The following is a 22,034-nucleotide window of genomic DNA, read 5'->3' as shown; positions in this document are numbered from 1 at the left end:
TTATTTCCCCTTTTTCCCATTCTTGATTTTGTTTTTAGTTACTTGTTTTCCAGTTACTGCTTAAAAAGCAACCAGAGAGATAGATAAAGTGTGCTTTAGCTTCATTGGTATGACGTATTTATAATAAGCCAAGTCATATTACTCCTAAAGCGCATGTCAGAAAAGGAAACAAAATAACATTGTCTTTTTGAAAACCTGAATGTTTCTTCGATTCGCCCACATGAGATTTTATAGAACAGACAGACAAAAGCCTGATTGGTTGTGTTGTAGGGAATATTAAGCCAGCAGAAAGAACAAAAAGTTTTTGAGTCAATGATTTAAAAAAAATGATCTCTCTGTTTCTCTATGGTTGTATCTTGATTTTGTTTTATTGATTGTTTATAGATCTGAACTTGATTCATTGGAGCAAAAACAATCATTTAGCTGTTGCACTTTCAAAGCAACTTTATATTTGGAATGCAGCAACCGGTGACGTTTCTCAAATAATGGAAACTGATGGCGATGAAGACTATATTTGCTCAGTAAACTGGATCAAAGAAGGAAATCTTCTTGCTGTTGGGACGGCTGAAGGGGTTGTTCAGGTAATAAACATTAGGTAAAAAAGGTAAAGAATGTGGCATTGGACTTTACAGTCCCTACTGGTGGTGCTGGTTTCTGTTTCATGGCCTTTCTGCCAGGAGGTACAAAAGTACAGGAAGTCTTGTGCATTCGAACGCACTTCCTGTTCATCTTCCCCAGATTTCTCCAGGTACCCATTTAGAGTTCGGTCTACTCTAGTTGAGCATAGCGAGTCACGCAACTGATCCCTGTTACAAAGCAAATAGCCAGCGACACCAGGGTTTGAACCCCTGTCCTCACGGTCAAAGTATTTCTTTAACGTTTCATTGAATAACATGAATATCAATAACTGGTCTTTTAAAACTTATGCTGAGGTTATAATAAGAAAATAGGGATCCTAAAAAAAAAAAAAAAAAAAAAAAAACGTTTAACGTTTCATTGAATAACATGAATAATATGTGCAATCAATAACTGGTCTTTTAAAGATAATATTTGTGTTTTTTGGTAAAACTTATGCTGAGGTTATAATAAGAAAATCGGGATCCTAAAAAAAAAAAAGAAAAAAAAAAAAAAAATGGTATTTTTAATTACGATGCCTGTAGAGAGAGGAGGTTGATTATTCCCGTCGGTATAAATTCTCGAAATTATAGGGGGAAGGGGTTGTGCAAAACGCACTTTTTTCAAAATGTTTGGGAATGGGGAGGATGTGGTTACTTTTAAATACAAGAAATAAAAATTTTAAATGAAAAACCTCAATAAAAGCTTTTTTTTCAAAACTGATCAAAAATAAGCGGAACGATGGAAATTTTCAATCCCTCAACTGACGTTCCTGCTCAAACCTGACCCGATTCCTCTTCTTTAGACAACGCGTTTAATAAAATTTTTTTTTTTTGAAATTTAAAAATATAGTCGTTTTCTGGCAAAACAATATTACACCTTACCTCCTTTTGCCTCTATCAGAAAACTGTTTAAATTTACTCCTTTTTCTTTCTAAAATATGACAGGGTTTCTTTAAATATGACAGGGTGGCATGAAAAAGGAGTTCTCATCAGTGGGTTGGGACAACCGCGTAGTACGTCCCTAGTATAATCATCTTCATAAGTTTATTGTTATACTTATATCAAAACGAGAAAAAAATCCCTCTTCCATCTGTATTTCTTGAACCTTCAACCAGCGAAACCATTTTAAAATTGCTGATTGACATAAAAATATAGATTTTTGTATATTTTGGGATGTGTAAAGGAAAACTAGATATACAGTGTGACCGCAGTAAAACTATTGACTAATTTGAAGCTATGATAAAATTCCGCATTTAAAGTTAAGGTCCTGAAATTGGAGCTCAAGTCAGCCCAAATTAAATTACCTTCCAATACCGGTCTATTCAAATTGTATGGTTTTCCTATAAAGAGGAGCTATTTTGATTTGCTTTCCCAGTACTTTGAACTAGAGAAAGTTTGTATAAGATATGAAGGTTTAGTTTTTTTATTTCTCAATGTATATTTTTTTTTCATGTTAGCTTAGATTTTGCTACATAATCTGTTAGTGTTGGACTAGTGCAGCTTGAAATTGAACGAACTCTTCAATGATCAGTGCGTCAAATGTTTGGTATGAAGAATTTATGTCCGAAATCAAACACTACATTAGTTTTGCAGTTTCGAATGTTAAGTTTCTTGTATTTTTGCTGATTTTCAATTCGCATGTTTAGCCTCTGCAAACCAGTCCAGGAATATATGGCCCTTTAGTTTTTCGTCGAATCGAAGCATAAGGATTAAAATGAAGTTTTATACTCCTAGCAAAGTAAAAAGTTTCAGATCTCCTGATATAAAGTGCCACGCACACAACCCAACTACATCTCCAAGGTTGCAACTATTATGAGAGTCGACGAGCTTCGACTCCTAGTTTTGTTTTCGCCTTCGATGAACTTATCCACAAATACCTTATGAAATACTCACCTCGATCGGATGAGAACTTCCTACGCAACAAAATTTGGGGATCGCTGCTAAAGCTTTTCAACTCATCCTTCGTATATGAATTCATCTTCCTTTTTCTTCCTTCTCGTATATTGTCCATCTAAAACACAGACACGAAGGCATACAGCTTGACCGAATTGTTTTAAGGTTGGCTCGCTAAGAACAGAACCCTTGAAAAACAGTTTGTTCGACGGTGCATTTCAACTTGGAACGATCTGGACAATAGAAACGGAACCAGGGAAAAGACTAGTGGTAAATCATATATTTAAATTATTTAAATTATCTGGCATTGTGAATTTTTGAATAAAAAAACGAACTTACTGACGGGAAGTTTTCATTTACATGCCGTTTGACAATTTTTTACAATAATTTATGTTCTTTTGAAGGAAGAGCAATTTCCTTCTCATACTTTGAATTTTGCATCTTGTAATTTAGGCTTCGCTATAATCTTTTTTTCAGTTCCAAATATTTGTTGATACGTTAATTTAATTTCTTTCTTTTTTCCAGCTATGGGACATTGAAGCTTCCCGTCGTTTGCGGATGATGGCTGGTCATAATTCACGAGTGGGTTGTCTCTCGTGGAATGAGCACATCCTTAGCAGCGGATCTCGTTCTGGCAACATCCACCATCATGACGTTCGAGTTGCAAACCATCACGTGGCAACTCTTTCAGGACATACTCAAGAGGTAAAAGTTTACAGATTCATTCATAAGTTCTAATCAAAGCTCTAATCAAGAACATGCTGGCTGACAAAGTTGACTTGTGCGCCAAACAAAAAGGACATAGACTCAAGAGGTGCCATGTGTAAAGTATCAAATTTAATCTCCGGAATGGATGCCCTCCTGTTTGTACCTAACCCCTGGCTCGGATACCATTATGATAACCCAAAATCTCAAAATGAGCAACCTTGGAGTAACCATTACGGTGCTGAAATCAAGTTACAATTTGCCCTTAGAGACTTATGACGAGGCAACAGATGCTGAAGCTGTGGAGGCACTGAGGAGAGATTTGGCAAAAAAGGATCTGTCCGGCTATCATTGTGGAATCATCGGTCCCTAAATCAGGTTTGAAGGTGGACATTAGTGTTTGCTACACGTTTTTCAAAAGTGAAAGCTTATAGGCTCCCAACTCGTCGCTGCATCCTTTTTTAGAGCTTAGTACAACTTACTCACTCTTGCTCAAATTCAGAAAAATGTGCCCGTTGTTATAAACCCGACTTGGAGGCCAAGAACGTTGAACTATCACAAAAAAGTGCAAAATGTTAGGGCTCGATCGCGCATTTAGCTCGTCTTATCCTGCTGGTATTCTATGTACGGAAGCTTATCTATTTTTTGTAGGAATACACAAGGGCATGCGATCTATAAGCTGGACTTCGTGAATGCATACATAGGCAAGTATATCGGGGTTTGTTTACAAGAACACATGGTCACTGAACTGAATACGCTGTCGCTACCTTGTGTAGGCGGTTGTGACTATTTTGTCAGAAAATCGACCTGGAATAGGGGAGACCAAATACGGAATAATGATAATTGGTGTTGAAAAACTTGGATTGGAACTTGTTAAAATGTGCGCTTTTCATGTAGTCTTGGTCTATCTGCCGACTAGTTACAGGACTTTGGTGTCTGAGAAGAGATTCACCTTGGTGTGCTACAGACTATGGATGTTGCTTGATATACACCAAAAGAAGGGTTGATACGTATTTTTTTGTTATTTTAAATGCAATACGTTTTTATCTGACAGTTTCTTCGTTATATTATTCTCCTGTCCCCCAGATCCTTCCGATATTGTGCTTAAATTAGAAAGCTTTATCTTTATCCGCAGTGCAACACTTCAACCTCAAACCTAGACCTTCACAAATATTCCCCTAACTCCTTCCCTAACTATTATGGTGGATTGTGAGTCGACGTGTTACAATCCCTTAGGAATAAGGAATAAGATCATTTAATACCTCTAAGGTACTTAGTCAAACCAAATTACCTCTCCTCAGTCTTATCGATATATTAAAGCAGACTGGAAAACACAAACAACGATGTGTTCCTTGAAGTGTTGGATGGGGCACTGGTGAAAATTTTGGTGCCATTTCATTTACTTGCCCAAGGTTGCAGATAAGAATTTTATTGCTCTGAACATCTTCATAAAATAATTAGTACCGTGCCTTAAACATGCCGAAATGGACGGGGCACCTAGATCAAGAATTAAAATTGGTGCCTAGAAAACTGGCGGGAGCAATCCTCTCGTCAAAGCAGTGAAGCAAAAAGCCAAGATAACATCTGGCTAGGCCGGGATAGGCCGAGAACAGGTGAAGTGTTTAAGCATTGTCACAACCCGCAGGAGCAATTCAAGACCGTGATTAAGTGAACTGATTGAACTCGAAAATTTCATGTTAAAGTTGAAAATTTGTATTTAAAAAGGACTCAAGTATTCACTGGCGGAAGATACCGCTTCTAATATCAGGCCGTATCTTTTTGAAGATGCTACAAAATGTTTGCCAGGATTTTGCTCTATTTTCTCTAATTGCTTAGAAATCTTAGAAAATGTCTAGCTCTTTTTCACAAGTGTACTCTATGAAGGATATTGCTTTTAGAACAAAATTGGTACTATCAAGAGCGGAAGAGAATAACCTGTAAGATGATTGCAACCATTTTTTGATGACATAGAAATATGAAAACATAGAATGTTTTCAGCTACCTGAAGTTTTTACAAGTTTTTTGCCAGAAACAATCGTTTCAGATCGCCCTAGAGACCAGAATGACAAGCTGGTATAATTGACCTGCTATGTCCGCCAATGAATAAGTGCTATTTGAAGGGTTTTTGACAATCGACGGTCTTTAGAGAATTGAGAGACAGAAGGCTACCCTAACTTCAGTTTTGAAGCTCTATATTCTCAAGTTCACTTAATCACGGCCTTAAAAAGGTCCCAGATTCTGCTCACTTGCAAACAATGACGGAATTTGCCGCTCTCAGCTCATGAATGGGAGTGCTAAGTTGTTCGATTATTTGTCCCTGCTCCTGAAAATGTGCATTTCCCAAGAGCCAGTTCCTGATGAATTTTTTAACGCTATAGAACTAATTTTCTAACTAATTTGCTGAAAAAAAATGCATTAATCTTTCGGAGTGTATGTCTTATAGGATCCTCAGTTTTTAACTGAGTTTGAGAAGATTTTGATCCCTTAAGTTGGGAACCTTAGGTGGTAGTGGGGCTAAAACAGCTTAACCTAGGCTTTGCAAATGGGTTGCTAAAGCCAATTTTGATAACAAATTTGTCCGTAATATTGCTTTTTATGTGTGGAGTATTGCATTTCCGCCACGTTTATTCGATGATCTGTTCCCAAACCCCATTAACATTATTAGAATCAGTGCTTAATCATAGGATAGTACTAGTTCTCCAAGATTGGTATTTATACTCTGGAATTTATTAGTGCTTGGAATAGATGCTGACTGTGTGATGCAAAAATGTGGTGCTAAGGTGGTGTCTATTTTAAGCCCAGTTATTTGTAAATGTAAATTGTATCGCGTTATCCGGTATATAAGAGGCTCATTCCTTCTTTAAGCTGTTGACTTGAGCTTTATTTTTTATGCAGATGATCTTACACTGCTCAGCAACACGCTAGACGAACTACGTCTTAATCCGAGGTTCTTCATAAAAGCCTTCAAGAGCATCGGCTTATGTCAAAAACTGAATTCATGATTTTTAATGAAATTTCCAAAAAACTGAGCGTTCACTAGAAGTGAGTGAGCAGACCATTATGTAATCTTGCCTGTTGAAGTGCCTTGGCATCTACTACACCACGCAGATGTAAAATTCAATATGTAAAATTCACCAGCCACTCCAAAATATACCGGCCAACAGTACAGTGAGTGACATCCCTGTGCTTGAAATACCCAGTTTAAACTCGAAAATCTTGACACAAATAAGTCAGTATACCCGGATGATTCCTATATTATTGATTGTGAAATGTGCCCAGTATTTAAGTGTACCTATAACTGCAATTGTCAACCAATGTTTTGTAGATAGTATTTTTCCAGTGTGTTTTAAACGAGCTATTATATCACCTATACCGAAAAATAAGACCCCAAAAGTTCCCTCTGACTTAGGACCAGTATCGAAAACCTCTATTTTCTCTAACATTTTCGAAAGTTTTATTTACAATTTTCTCTTTGATGATATTCAAGATAAAATCAACCCAAATCAGTTTGGCTTTAGGCCAAATCATAGCACCACACATTGCTCAATTTATATACTACACACTGTTTTCAAACATCTTGAGTTAAATAATTCCTATGTTGAGGCTGTTTTTGCTGATGAGTTGTCAAAGCCTTTGACAACTTGGATCATCAGACAGTTATCGATAGTGCAAAGGCTTTAGGTGCCGAAGATATTGTTTTACAAATGGTAGCTGTTTTTTTGTCTTGTCGTGAGAAAATTTGCAGTTCTCCCTAACGGAGATTCATCAGGCTTTACCTTAATATCCTGCGGAGCTCCTCAAGGGACTAAATTAGGTCATATAGCATTTTTACGTATTCTTAACCATGTTTTACCACGTTTTGATAACGCTTCTAAATTTGCGGATGATTCGACATTACTTGACCTTTGTCAAACCTCTAATACTTCGGACGTTAAACTTGACTCGCTCATTAACAATTTAAAGAATGATCTTGACAATGTTAAACTCAACCTAAGCATACTCAAAATCAGTTAAATGCTATTCTCCTTTTTTTTTAAATATACCCCCTATCAATAATTACCTTTGCATACCAAATGTAAATACGGTTAAACTGCTTAGTGTGCAGTTGGACAATGACCTTAAATGGAAGTCCCACACTTTTCATTTATTTAAATCTGGTAGTTTTCTCCCTAAATCTTTCTCCCTTCTCGAACTGTTCTCCATATCAATCCAGAACCTTAAAATCATTCATTGTTCTTATATAAGACGCTGTCTTGAATTTGCTTGCCCTGTCTGGCACCCTGGGTTGACCAAAGACTAATGTTCTAAAATTGAAAGCATTAAAAAAAAGAGCAATAACGTCCTGGGAACGTCCTGTGCTACATACGATGAAGGTTTGGCTAGACTTGAACTTAGTACATAAGAATCACGACGTCACATCCTTACCATGAACTTTGGTCACAAGTGCCTTAGTTCTGACTATCATTGATATCTTTTTCCCCCCTTCAAAGAAAATCCTCCAATCTTTCCTAATACAAGACTCGTAGAGCTCCAAATACCCAACTTGACTTGTGTTCCCAAATGTTGACCATGAGGTACAAAAACTCTTTTGTTCCCTATTTTGTTTTGTATTTTAGTAATATATTCAAATTTGATTATGTTTATCCCCTAACATCTGTTTTACCATTGTAACTGTTCAGACGTGCTTATGCTAGCTTGTGTGCTATTTTAGCCAATAAATCATATTCTAGTCTAGTGCAATTAGTGAAGATTATAGCAAAGTGTTTTCTTGTAAACATAACATAAAGAGATATGTTCTTGCTTGTGTATTTAATATAGTTTTCGCATTTAATGTTCCTTACTTGTCACCTTTGTGGCTGATTATTTCTATCACTGACGTACACGCAGAGGAAGTTACGTACACTGTGTTACAATTAATTATGCTAACTTTTTACTCGGTTTAACGCTACGCTAGTCCAATACGGAGCTTTGCGTATTGTAGGGTTTTTCAACCAAATATTAAAATTAGTTGAGAGTTGACCACGCATAAGGGCCCTTATCATGCCCTCGGCTAGTCTGCTAATTAATCTAGTATTACTATATTTTGCTCTTTGTCAGTTGGTTGTATTTGTGTTTTCTTCTTTTTTTCTTATCAGTATTCCGCTTTTTTCCATTTTTGTAAGTGGGCAGCCGCAACCTCGTATAAAAAAAGCCGATTGGGCCTTAGGAATTGAGCTTTTGAAACTAAGTTTTAATTTTTAATTTTTTTTTTTTTTAAGCTTGAAAACCATATTAGCTGATTAGAAAATGTAAACTAGACCAATAACATTCAGTTTAATAATCAGCTCGAGAATCTCATAAGCAATCATGATAAATGACCGTAATTTAGTATCGTTCAATGATCATAATCAAACTCAATCCAAATCAATTTAATAAACAGATTAAATCTATCCCTGATTAAATAAAAAAAAGTTTTTTTCAGTTGAAAGTAAGGAGAAACATAAAAATTTATAACGAACAGAAATAATTACGTATATGAGGGGGTTTGTCCCCTCGTCAATACCTCGCTCTTCACGCTAAAGTTCGATTTTTGTTACAATTCTTTAAGAATGACCCCTGAATCACAAAGGCCGTTTAATCAGAATAAATAGCTCTTTTGAAAGTACTAAAAAAACTTTAGCGTCAAGAGCGAGGTATTAACGAAGGGGTGAACCCCCTCATATACGTAATAGTGTCTGCTCGACTAAGTTTTAATGTTGCTTCTTACTTTTAGTTGAAAAAACTTGATTTTTAATTTAATTTCTTATTATTTTTTAAATAATGCTGGGAAAGCCAACGCCCCCTTCATGGAACACCCCTTCACCCATAAAAAATTCCTCGATGGAAAGATCCTCTCACGAAACTCCCCCATCCCTCCAGCAGAACCCCCCCCCCACCCGAAGACGTCTGTATACTTCCCAATAACCAATACTATGTGTAGACAATGGGCAAAGTTCATAACTTTCAGTACTTCCCCTGGGGACTGTGGGGGGTTAAGTCATCCTCTAAAACATAGTTATTAGGTTTTTCGACTACGCTGAACAAAATGGATATCTCAAAATTTTGGTCGGTGACTTTGGGAAAGAAATTAGCGTGTGAGGGGGTTTGTTTGCCCTCCAACTTTTTCGGTCAGTTAAAATAGGCACTAGAACTTTTTAATTTCTGTTCGAATGAGTCCACTCGCCATATTCTATGGTTCGATACGATCACCCCTGGAAAAAGGTTAAACAAAAACAAATAAACACATCTGTGTGATCTTTCTTCTGGCAAAAATATAAATTCCACATTTTTCAGATATGAGCTTGAAACCTCTACAGTAGGGTTCTCTGATACTCTGAATCTGATGGTGTGATTTTTTTTAAGATTCTATGAATTTTAGGGGTGTTTCCCTCTTTTTTCGAAAATAAGCCACATTTTCTCAGGCTCGCAATTTTTGATGGATAAGAGTAAACTTGATGAAACTTATATATTTGAAATCAGCACAAAAGTTCGATTCTTTTGATGTATCTGTTGGTATCATAATTCCGGTTTTTAGAGTTTCGAGTATTATTGAGCTGTGTCGTTCCTTACTTACAGTTCGTTACCACGAACTGTTTGATTAAAATTTTGCAAATTATATCAGTGATTGAAAAAGTCTAAATCTTAAAAAAAAATATTTTGCTGGTGAATATTTGAAATTTTAAGTCATTTCATGTTTTACTGAAATAAAAAAAGAAGGAAAAGACCATGTATGTAGTGCCCCTAAGGATATAATATAAGAATGTTATAATGTAAGTGTAATGAGAAAATAACTGTTTTTAAGTAAATATATATTGTGTACTTTATATTTCCGTCAATAAAACAAAATGGTAACAGCATCTCAACTTTAAACTGTATGCAGACCTGTTTACTTTATATTTACATGCGAAATTTTTAACTGTAATTAATAGTGAACAAACTTAAAAAAACAACTCGTTGGTTTTCAACCCCCTCCCCCAGGAATTGTTTTAGAGGAGCCCGTTATAGGCGTAAATATCTGCAGAGAAAGGAAGGAAAAATCATCTGATCGCCATTATCGAAGGAAAAAGACTGAAGCAAGAGCCCGTGTGCGAGAGACGAAGGCCCGAATCCTCTAAGTGAAACAAGTACCATTTGAGAAGGCTCAGAACCTGAGCTACTGGTTTTAGTAAGCTCAGGAACGTGAAACAAAGTCTGAAAAGTCGTTTTTTTAAGCCAAAAAGTCCGCGAAATAATTATTTGTGTAAACTCTAGTATATCATTCTTCTTTTGCAATTGTTTGTGATATTCTGCTTTAAACCATCTCTCTGTAAATAGAGCGACCCAAACGATGCGATGGCTCTAGTAAAGGTCTTAAGTCTAAGCTGCCAACCATAGGGAGCAAAGTGAGAAGATGGAAGCGTACACGTTCTTCAAGGGTCAAAACTCCCCAAAAAAGTAAGGCCGAAAGTAAAGCCTCATTCTTGAGGAGTGAAGGTTGGCATTCCGTTCGATTGAAGTAAAGACCATTACATTTATATACATTTACAGTTTTTAATTCTAAGCCTCTTTGGGATGTTTCTATAAGGCTATAAAGTATCTCCGTCCATTCTGTTATTTTTAATTTCGTCTATTACATATTATCTTGCCAAAAGTCCATGGGCGTCATTTTCAAAATGAGGACTAAAAGTTAAAACTACCATCTAACTGATCTGTGTACATTAGTTGCGTTTTAGAAACGTACATACTCCATGGGAAGGGGTGGGGAGGGTGGACTGGATACCTTTGGGTAACAGTTTTTTTTCCAGATCTTAAGACCTTTGCATTAATTATGCAGCACACTGCTAAAATCAATGTAAGATAACCAGATATGGGGGGGGGTGAAAAAAAGAAGATATGTAAAAGGAAGGCAATTCTTTTGGAAGGGAGTGTCTTTGATACCAATTATGGGTAAACTTAATGTACCCCCACCCCCATGTGCAGTTATGATCGATATGCCATAATCTATTTTTATCGAAGTGTAATTTAAATTTTGATTGATGTATATTTATTTAGGTGTGCAGCCTGTTTTGGTCCCCTGACGGTCGTTTCCTAGCTAGTGGGGGTAACGATAACTTAGCCAATATCTGGGACTTGACCTTGGGTCATTCAAATGTCCAACCTCTTCAGATTCTCAAGTGAGTCTCTTATTTAATATCTTTTACCTTCCTGTGCTGAACGTATATTCAGACCTCAAGAATGAAAACAATTGGACAATTTTTTATTGCATAGTTTTGTTATAATATTGTATATTTTAAGATGTTATATATAGAAATTGAATGAAGTGTAGAAAACTTAAATAGATTAAGTAAAATTGTAAAAACAAATTAATAGAAATAAGTAAGTGAATGCGTTAATTGTAGTTAATTAATTAAAAAAAGAACTAAACTTGATAAAAATATTATATGCGTTTGGAAATTCATTCTTTTTTAAATGTTTTTACAGATTAAGATTGGAGACCTTAGGTATGACTATCGGCTAGTTAAAAACGATTACTGTTAAATTATTGTCATAATAAAATTAGTTATTAACTTGTATGTCGCTACAGCTGTAATCTTCTCCAAATTATTCTTCTATTTCTCTTCTAAGTATTCTTCTATATAAGTGTATAATAATCATAATATTATAATGTAATAATTATAAGATATATAATTATCATAATATATTATAATATATTATATATTGTATAATTATTATTATATTATAATATAATTGTAATATAATAAATAATAATATAATAATCTATATGAGTATTCTCTATATTCTTATCTGGTATTATCTGGTATCTGGTATCTTATCTGAGTATTCTCTAAGTATGCTTATCTGGGCAGAGCTGAGTCAACTTGAATCTACTGTATTGATTGTAGATTTCTCAAAAAATAACTATGTTTCTGCTGTTTCAAAACAAAATATGTTTATATTAATATAAACATGTAGTGTTTTAATATATTTTATTTGTTAACACATTTAATATAATAGAATATTATAATTAATATATTATATTTAAAAGGCAAATCAACTTTTCAATCTTCATTATTTTGGTCTTCTGTTTCCACGAAAGCACCTGATTGAGGCTTAAATTTATACTTTTCCTAAAACTTGCTAAAGCTAAGGACTAACAACTTAGAGAAAAAACTTTGGCACTTTTGTAATCAACAGATCCTAAAGAACTTTGATATTTGAAAACTAAAGAAATTCCTTAAATGTTCCTGATAAATTCCTTAATCTCTTAACCCTTTTGTGATTTTAGACATTTAGTCCTTTGGGTAACTAGATCTCAGGAGGCTTAGCAACAGCTAAACCCGCTGAGATCTAGTCAAACTCGTATCAGAGGAGAAAGAAGTTCGAAGCGCTTTATAGTTATCTAATGAGCTTGAAATTCAATCACAGAAGTAAGACCTTAATAGGTTGATAGCAAAAAATTTGCTTCGTGTTTTTGTTAAATACCCTGAATTTTTCAATTTTTCTAGTTACGTCCTAGTGATTAGACTTAGAGATAGCACATGTTTTAAGGAGTAATGTAGGTGAAGACCCACCAAACTTGGATCAGAGGCTAAAGAAGCTCCAAGGGCTTTCTGATGAGCTTTAAATTCGATCACAGAAGTAATTAGAATAAAAGTCGCTGACCGTACTCGAATATACATAAAATCAGGTATTACAAATGAATATCAAAGCCTTTCCCTGATGAAAATGAACCTCATGATTGCTGCCAAAATGGCTCTCAAGGCAACTGCACAGTCCGTGACCAATTTTATTAGTGTCTTGTCTAAATCAGAAGTTATTTCCTTTTGTTATTTCATGTTAACATATACTTTAATTTGATATGTACTTGTCCTTCATCGAAATTGTCCTGGGAAGCTTGGTACTTTATTGTTATTCGAAGTATGTTTAAGTGACGACTAGGCAATGAAAACAAGCTTGTTTTACCCCTTTCAACTCTTCTTATATGTTTTTGAAAGATAAAACCTACAAGTTTACTTTTTATTCTGGTAGAGGGATTTTTTCTCAAACGCATCAAAAATTTGTTTATATACATTTTTATAACGTTTTTTCAAGCTGGACAAACATTTATATCTCGAGGGGGGGTCAAACCAACTCGCCCTTTCCTGGACAAGAACTTGGTAACAAGTGTATTTCAGTACCGATCGACAAAATTGACTATTGAAATTGCTGTTTATGTTTCATAAGTAATATTTCGTTTTTTCCCGCCCCTATTTATAATAAAAAGGTTTTGTCGTTTTTGCTTTTGATTGATTAGTTCTCATTTATGTAGTGAACATCAGGCTGCAGTAAAGGGCTTGGCGTGGTGCCCCTGGCAGTCTAGCTTGTTGGCCACGGGAGGTGGTACTGCAGATCGAACTATTAAGTTTTGGAATACAAATAATGGTGTTTGTATTAAGACAGTTGACACTGGATCGCAGGTAAGAAATGTTAATTATTCACAGATGAGTCGTATTTTTTGCTGTAAAAAAGAATATACAAAGCTGGAACCTTTGGATATTCCCTTCTTCTATGTAATCGTTATTGTCATCTAATTTTAGGTTTCCTTTTAGTGGATGTCCTTAATTTACTACCCAACGGCAACGACTAAAAGTTGCATTAATTCACCTTAGATACCCTGGTACTATAAGTGGCATGATAGCATACTTGTTTGTACACGGTATGAATGAATTACAGAGTATAAATGAATATAACAGCATGAGTGTGGCTGTTGGAAATGGATGCCTAAGCAAATTGCAAGCAAGTAGTGTTCGAGTTTGAGTCGAGCAAGTGCACCATTTTTATTTAAAGATATTTAAATTATCCTCTTTTGAAATTATTTTGGGATTTGCTCAAAAATTTGTTTTGCCATCTCTGACCTAGAAAGATTGAAGCAGTGAAGATAAAAAAAAGAATATCGATTAGCCAAGGTGTGGTGTTGTTTATCGCAGTTACAAAAAGTTCTGAAGAATTTGAAGATAAATCTTAGAACTAAGAATGGAATTAACGATAATGACAGATGCTAAGAATGACTCGCAGTGGAATTTGCTAAGAATATTTTTACGTGCTTTTTTTTATACTTAGTACATAATTTATGTTTTAATCCCACTGTCAAATTGCATGCTGAATTTGCGGTTAAGCTGATGTTTAGGCTGTATTTAACCGATCAAATATGACAAGCTGTGAAAATTTTGATTTAGGTAATACATCGAATTCGAAACTGGACATATCACAATTGGGTGTAAAGAGGCATCATGGGGAATTTAAGAGAGTGGATTGTTATTTTTTAAACTATATTGATGAAAAAAATTGAATTTTTATTTAGGTGTCTTCAATCTTGTGGTCAACCGAATACAAGGAGCTTATTTCAGGACATGGATATGCAAATAATCAACTGATTTTATGGAAGTATCCTACTATGACGAAGGTAGGTTTTACTGTTATTATCTCAAATATTGATGGCTTTATTTATTGAGCCAGTTCAGAAACCAAAACGATTAACTCTATAAATTAAACTACGGAGGAAATAAAAAAGATACATTCGTGGTTTTGATTTGAGGCCTGCTTCATTTCACAGGCGGCCAATAATTGTTAAAACAAAATTGGCCGCCTGTGAACAAATAAAACAAATAAAACAAATTGGCCAATATGTTAGAAAACTGGTCTAAATGAAAAATCATAGAACCAGTTTTTTTCTTTTTTTTCTTTTTTTCTTTCTTTTTTTAAGCAAGTAGAATAGGCTATGCGAATTAAGATCAAGTCCTTGATATTAAAAAAAAGTTCTTAAAATTGGCAGTATGGTGATTTTTTTTTTCGTCACGGTACTAAAATATATAGAGAACAAAAATACAAACTAAGTAAAAAAAATCTGCAAGGTATACTCAATACAAGCCCGGTACTGTTTAGTAGCTAAAGTATTACCCTCCCTTAGAAAAAAATGAAATGTGTATACCTTTTCTATGCGTTTTTTTATTATTAACTCGTTTTCTTCAAATCAGTGACTTTTTTGTGCCTTTGTTACGTAAATTTGTTAAATTTGTGAGCCATTGTTCGATCACTTCTGAATGTAAAATTGCTTCTTACTTTTATCTATGTATGTCCCCCCAATGACGGTACAGGAATACAACATCAAAATTCCCTCTCGTATAATCCCTTTCCAATACCCCTTAATATTTATTTTTTTTATATATTGTCTACCGGGGGAAATCAGAGACTCCTGAAGGTCGAATATAACTAAGAGGAGATTAAGAATACATGACCTTAGAAGTTTAGCTGCTAGATTGAGGGGAATTATCAGACTGGTAATGATCCGTAAATTAGGTTCAGCACAAAGTAGAGCCCTGTTATCACGGAAAAGAGAGTTTGTTTGATATCTTTGAAAAATGTCAATCGGACGTATTTTCCTGGTTTTTACTGGCTTATAGTCTTATTTAACTTAAGTTCCCCTAATTAAAGGGGGGGCACAAAAAGTGTGAAATTCTGCAATACCTTAGAAAACAAGACATTTTTTTCTTTCTTTAAAATGTTGTTAAGAAATTGTTCTTGATATGTTTGTATGTGTTTTGATATGTATATTTATTGATATGTTCGTATGTAACTTTCTTTTGTTATTAGGTAAGCGAGCTTACTGGACACAATGGACGTGTTTTGTATATGACCATGTCCCCCGACGGTAGTACTGTTGCATCAGGTGCTGCAGATGAAACTCTGCGTCTCTGGAAGTGTTTCACCGTTGATCCAACAAAAAAGAAAAAGGACATTGCTTCTAAAACTGTTCGTAATGTCGCCACTGCTTCACTCAGATAAAAAAAAACATGTATTTTTAAAGTTGACAGTGTTAATTTGACTGTTATTTGCTTTTTTTAAGTTGCAATATGACTCGGAATCAAATTTATCCATTTTGGTATCGGAATTGTAGAGGCTTTCTTCCAAGTATCGCAATTAACGTATTAGTTAACGACAACCTCCAGCATTCTTTAGTAACGTCTTTTTTTCTTCTATTCAATTTTTAGTTTTCTTTCTTTCTTTGTTTTTTACCCCTTTTTTCTCAGGATTTTGCTATATATTTACAATATTTTCTTTATTCAGATAAAATTTTTTTAGTCTCAATTCAGTAGGCGATATATATAAAATAAAATTTTTGCTTTAAGTGGGTAATAATTTTTTTTTTCTGTTACCAGCAAGGTGGTATTGGTGCTTAGAAGCTTTGCCTAGACATCAAAGATGCAGCAAAGACTTTTTTAATACTACAAAGCCTATTTTCTAAGCTTTTCTGCTTCTGGGAAAATTAGGAGATTTGAATTTCTTTTTACCTATTTTAAAAGTTTAATAAGATTCGGGGAAAGAGATTGAGCCTACCGCTAAATTTCATTGAAATAAAGCCTTTGGCAGGTAGTTTTGAGGAGAGGGGGTAAGATGACTTTAGGTTTTGTGTGTGTGGGGGGGGGACTAAAAGTTTGTATTTAACCTTTCCACTCAAAGCTTTTGCACTATAAAGCGCTGTGAGAATTGGTCCCATTCAAGAATAAATAGCAAGGTCAATAAAAAGGCAATATGTGTTGCCAAGTTATTGTATTAGTCTTTATACAATATCTCATGAACGGCTCTGGGGATCAAGCTGAAACCTTTGAGGGTGGGAGGTGTTGGAGGGAACTTATTTGATCTCGAATTTTACTTGGGGTAGGGGTTATAAATATTTAGTCTCCGTCCCACATGAGTTTGTTTTTACTAATTTTTCATCATTTAAATTTTAATCGTGTAATTTGAGGAATCACGTGTTTCTTTTGTGATCTTCCGTTGATACTAGTGTGATCAGGCGATGGTTACGAATGTTATGTTGATCGACAAATAGGAAATAGCACCTTTCGGATTCTTACAGATGATGTAGCAATGTCGAGAAATATGCCATAGTTCTTTGTTTTGTTTGCTATACTCAAAAACCCGTTACATTCCAGAAGTATATATTCATTCAATTTATTTTCAATAACCTTTCATGATTTCTTTATTTTATTTTATGATTTCTCTTCTTCTGTGAAACTGTGTTTTAAAGTTTGTTTTATTTACCTACTTTTTAATCGGTTGTAATTTTTAATATTATTTGTAAAAAAATAGAGGATATGTGTTAAATTTGCGTAGATGTACAGCAATCGTGTGTTGGAGATGTATTACTTCTTTTCTTATAACAAGTTTCTATCTAGATATGGACTACCAAAATGGATACCAGAGTACCATTCTCACACGGTCTGAATTTCGCTAATATATCTGAACTTCTTGACTTGGGCCGAATTTTTGACGATTTACAAACAAAAAAGATCAAATATTTTAACTAAGTCAAGAATAGAGGCTTGTTTTACTTTTATGCGAGTTTTCGGCATTTGGACAGAAATCGACCTATATTTTATTCAGAGTCTGAGAATGGCCCTTGATTCTATGAATTTGATTTGTGATTTTATTTTTGACACTTTTTGGCAATCCTGTATTGCTAGTATGTATTTTCAAATTTGGTGTAAGTCTGATAAATCTTGTAGTTACATAAAGATTTTAGTAGACTATATTCGTAAAAGGAAAAGCTAGTCAAGTTGCTTTTTGTATTACTGTGGTGATAATAAACTACATATACTTTCATGAAGCTTATAAAGTCTTTGGTAGACTTCTTTAAGGACCATGTTTTAGAGCTCAGTTATATTTGACGATAATCATTTAATTGTTATTATTTTTGTTTACAACTAGTGAATAAAAAAAAGATTACAGACAATTTATGTTACCATTGTTGTATAACGGATTGCAACTTTATCCCCGGTTACCCTTTACAAGAAATTTGGGGGTTAAATCTGTTGTTATGTGAATATAGTTTTGCATCCTGCGGGAAGACTTTGAAAGAAAGAAGCAAAAAATTGTACAAGAGAATTGAGATTAATTTTATAATAGACAATCCGCGGTATTTCGTGCTATTTAATTTTTTGTCAAGTATATTTAAAATTTTCATAATTAGTTGGGAGAAAATAAAACTTTTTTAATTTGAGCTAAAAAAATTTGAATTGTTTGCTACTAGAATTGCTTCCAAAATTCATAAACTGAAAACTTCATATGAGCTATCTGCCATGTGTAAAATCTCATGGAAAAATCGGTCAACCATCGGAGACCGGATGAGTAGTTAATCTAATTTCCAGGTTTATAAAAATAACCTTACTCATCTGCGCACTCTAAACTTGACCTTTAAAGAGTTTAAATATTTAATGAAGCTTCTTGGAATCAGATTGTAGCATATGTGAATAAACTTAAATGGCAGATTCAGGCGTGAATATGATATACTCTATTTCTTGTAGCGAAATGGTTTTTCACAATGTAGAGTAAAACCTTTCAAGCTAATATAACCTAAGGGGTTATGCTACATAATGTAATCTTACTGATCAAATTTTGTTGATAAAAGTAGACTCTAAGTAGAGTCGAGTTCTATTTCCAATTTTAGACGACATTGCGCAACTTGGTGTTAGGTTAAGCAAAATTTCATCATAAGTGAAGTAAATAAGTAAGACGACACTAGACCCTTAAAATCTAAACCTGCGGTGCTGATCGTCGTTTCGTGGCACTTCAGCCAGGAAGTGCAATGGAGGGTTGGATGCCAACCATCATGTGCTTTCGCACACCCTTCCTGCTTACCTTCTGCAGGTTTCTCCAGGTTCTCATTTAGAACTAGATAGACTCTGACTGAGCTTACAGAGTCACGCCACTGACCCCTGTCCCAAACAAAATAACTGGCTACGCCTGGGATCGAACCCATGCCCCATGGACAAAAGATTGCAGCAACAAAATTCAATTTCTTGATAAGCAGACAATAAATAAATAAATTTCTGGAAGACATTTCACGCTTGATCAGAGATTGAATACCCATCTCCGTTCTAGCTTTCTAATTTTTGAATAGTTTAATTTTGTGAATAGTTGTGATTTTTTAACTTGTTGAAATAGGAAAGATTATACCAAAGAGCATGTGTAACTTATAAGAGTATTAACTGATTATAGTCTCCACAAAAAAACTAGATCACATCTAGCTTTTCGCAATACTTTTTTTTTTTTTTTACATCGTCTGGTGTCTACCCAGGTAATAAATCTATTGAAAGAACTCACTTTGTTCTTCGTTTTGTGTTTAAATAAAGAAATCTATATGTTGTGTTTAAATAAAGAAAAATGTCAATATCTAAAATGACTGAAATACTTTGACTGAGAGATACTTAATAGTTTGCACATTAATTATTATCTTAATTTCATCAATTAATTTTCTTTTATATAATTTGAATGAATTTAAACAAAAACAGGGTCACACCCTATTCATAAATAAAATTGCTTGATTTCATTATCGTCGGGGGATTAGTAGATTGTAATAAAAACCACCTTCTGTTTTCTTTTAAACATTTCTCCCTGAATTTGTTTAAATTTTTTTTCTAGTTCGAAGATGAAACAAGATATATTACAAACTAAACAAAAATAATTAAATAAATAAAGTCAATAATCCCATCTAAGGCTCCATGGCTTGTAAGAATTATGAAACAAACTTTTGAACATTGTACTATTAATATCGTTGTTGTTTGTTTGATGCACTGCTAGGCGGGCTGCCCACTCTGCACGTCTCTTCAAGAACTATTAATGTCTAAACTATTACACATTTAAGTACGTACTCTTTGAAACATCTAATCATAAAGAAAAGAAAGAAAACAAAGAGAGAGAGAGAGAATTCATTTAAATACAACGAACCTCCTCGCATCGACCCTATAGTATGTCACTACACCGGGTTTAATCTCTGGGTCCCGTCTTACTAAGCTGAGGTCAAGCCCACTGCTCCACCACAGGACAGAATTAACCTCTAAAAATCAACCATCTGATGTTTGAAACTGTAATGACAGCCCTATCCTACAGCTGGAACGGTATTCGATATTCTTGAAGGTGTCATCATCGGGCTAAGATTGGAACAAACAGTACAGCGTAGGTGAGCTGTTAGACCCAAAAAATAGGAGGTTGGAAAACAATTGGAAGCATCCCATGTAGTCATGCAAATGTAAAGAAAGCATATGCAAGGATATAAAATGAATTGAGGTCAACAATTCAATTCAATTAATTCAAATAAAACTAGAATATAACACCAATAATAATAAAGATCCTGGAACAGCCAGACGGATTTGGAAACTTTACAACAATTCTGGTCTTTTCATGAAGAATACCCGATAAATTTGATTGGAAAACAGATATCCATGAAGTAGGACAACGAGAAATATATTGTTGGATCAAGCTGAATAAAAGAAGCCACAGGATAGACCGACAAATTTATGCTTCAGTTTACGTAAGATTCCCAGATTCCTGCAAATCTTTAAATGTTAATTTATTAATGTGGAATTTACAAGACAAATTCTCATCAAGAAGAATTCTAAGGAACCGGTCTAAACCAATCACATATCTAAGGAGAATACCACTTGATAATTGCATCACACGAAAACTCGGAGCAGCTGTAGAAATATGCATAAAACTTAGACATGGAAATACTAACAGTCAGATCGTTAACATTAAATAGATAACATTAAATCACAAAAAGAACTCTCCAATAAAGCAAAAGGATTTTTTTTCAATGAAGCCTGATCAAATGCAGCCGTAAAGGACCTACTGCCATCAGGGAATGCAACGAGGCTGTTATTGGAATTTGACTGGAGCCTGGGTTCACAAGCACAAATGGGATGATATAAACAGCAACAAAATTTTTGAATGCGCATTTTTCTGCATACAAAAGATATTGAAATATAAAAAAAATGACCCTAGAATAGACCCTTGCAGGACTCCATATATAAGTTCAGTCATTTAGAGGCTTCTTGCCAATAAAAATCCTCCTATTCAAAAGAAATGAAAGAGCAAAGCCTATGCCGGCTTAGTCGAATGACCAGTACCAAACCCAAAATGGAATTCTTGAAGGAGCTTGTTTCACACCAAGAAAGTTTTTAAGTCTTCAGAGCATGGTCTTTTCAAAAATATTGCGTAATACTGACAGGAGAAAGATTGGTCAAAAATTTGAAGAGACGATTTTGGGTTCACCTTTAAAAAGAACTATTATTCTTGCACTTTAGGTGTTTCTAGGAAAATACCAAAATCAAAAGAGGTTTGAACAAACTCAGTAAAGGATGAAAGAACTGCAGGTAAAATAACGGCATAGCTCTCGTAGGAATTTCATCTGAGCCTAATGAGACAATACTTTACAGGAAAGAGTCAGAATGAATTTCGCATAGGATTCCTGGCAAATTCCCCCCCCCCCCCCCCCGTATGAAATTTCACCCTCAGAGACACCTCTTCCCACCGAAAGCACCCTAAGGCAGAATCCCCCCTACAAAAAAATTTTTAGTCTATACTTCCCAATAAAATATATTATATGTTAACAATTGGAAAATTTAAGAGCTTACAGACCTTTTCCCGGGGACTATAGTGGGTTGAGTCATACGCAGAGGCATAGTTTTAGACCATTCAACTATGGCGAACAAAACGTCTATCAGAATTTTTGTTGGATCCTTCTGGGGAAAAAAGGGGGACTAGTTGCCCTCCAATTTTTTGGTCAATTAAAATGGGCACTTGAACTTTTAATTTCCGTTCGAAGAAGCCCTCTCACGATCTTCTAGGACTATTGGTTCAATACGACCACCCATGGGAAAAAAAAATAAACAAGCATCCTAGCGAAAAAAAAAATTCTACAGTTTTGCAGATGAAAACTTGAGACCACTACAGTAAGGTTCCCTCATACGCTGATGGTGCAATTTTATTTCAGATTCCTTGATTTTT

At 34.7% G+C, this 22,034-nt stretch overlaps 1 protein-coding gene across 1 annotated transcript in view; it reads left to right on the top strand.

Annotated features, from left to right (window-relative positions):
* The window catches only part of LOC136035518 (cell division cycle protein 20 homolog), a 50,237-nt gene extending 32,385 nt beyond the window's left edge, over positions 1–17,852 (top strand). Inside the window, exons 6-11 of the mRNA XM_065717360.1 lie at positions 385–581; positions 3,036–3,215; positions 11,265–11,386; positions 13,522–13,669; positions 14,554–14,655; positions 15,843–17,852. Of these exons, the coding sequence (XP_065573432.1) occupies positions 385–581; positions 3,036–3,215; positions 11,265–11,386; positions 13,522–13,669; positions 14,554–14,655; positions 15,843–16,034 (941 nt within the window). The 3' untranslated portion in view covers positions 16,035–17,852. The remainder of the gene's footprint in view (positions 1–384; positions 582–3,035; positions 3,216–11,264; positions 11,387–13,521; positions 13,670–14,553; positions 14,656–15,842) is intronic.
* The last annotated feature ends 4,182 nt before the right edge of the window (positions 17,853–22,034 follow it).

This window comes from Artemia franciscana, chromosome 14 (assembly GCF_032884065.1).
Source record: "Artemia franciscana chromosome 14, ASM3288406v1, whole genome shotgun sequence".
NCBI lineage: Eukaryota > Metazoa > Arthropoda > Branchiopoda > Anostraca > Artemiidae > Artemia > Artemia franciscana.
Note: the sequence above shows the minus strand (reverse complement) of the source record. Positions and strands in the feature narration are given on the sequence as shown.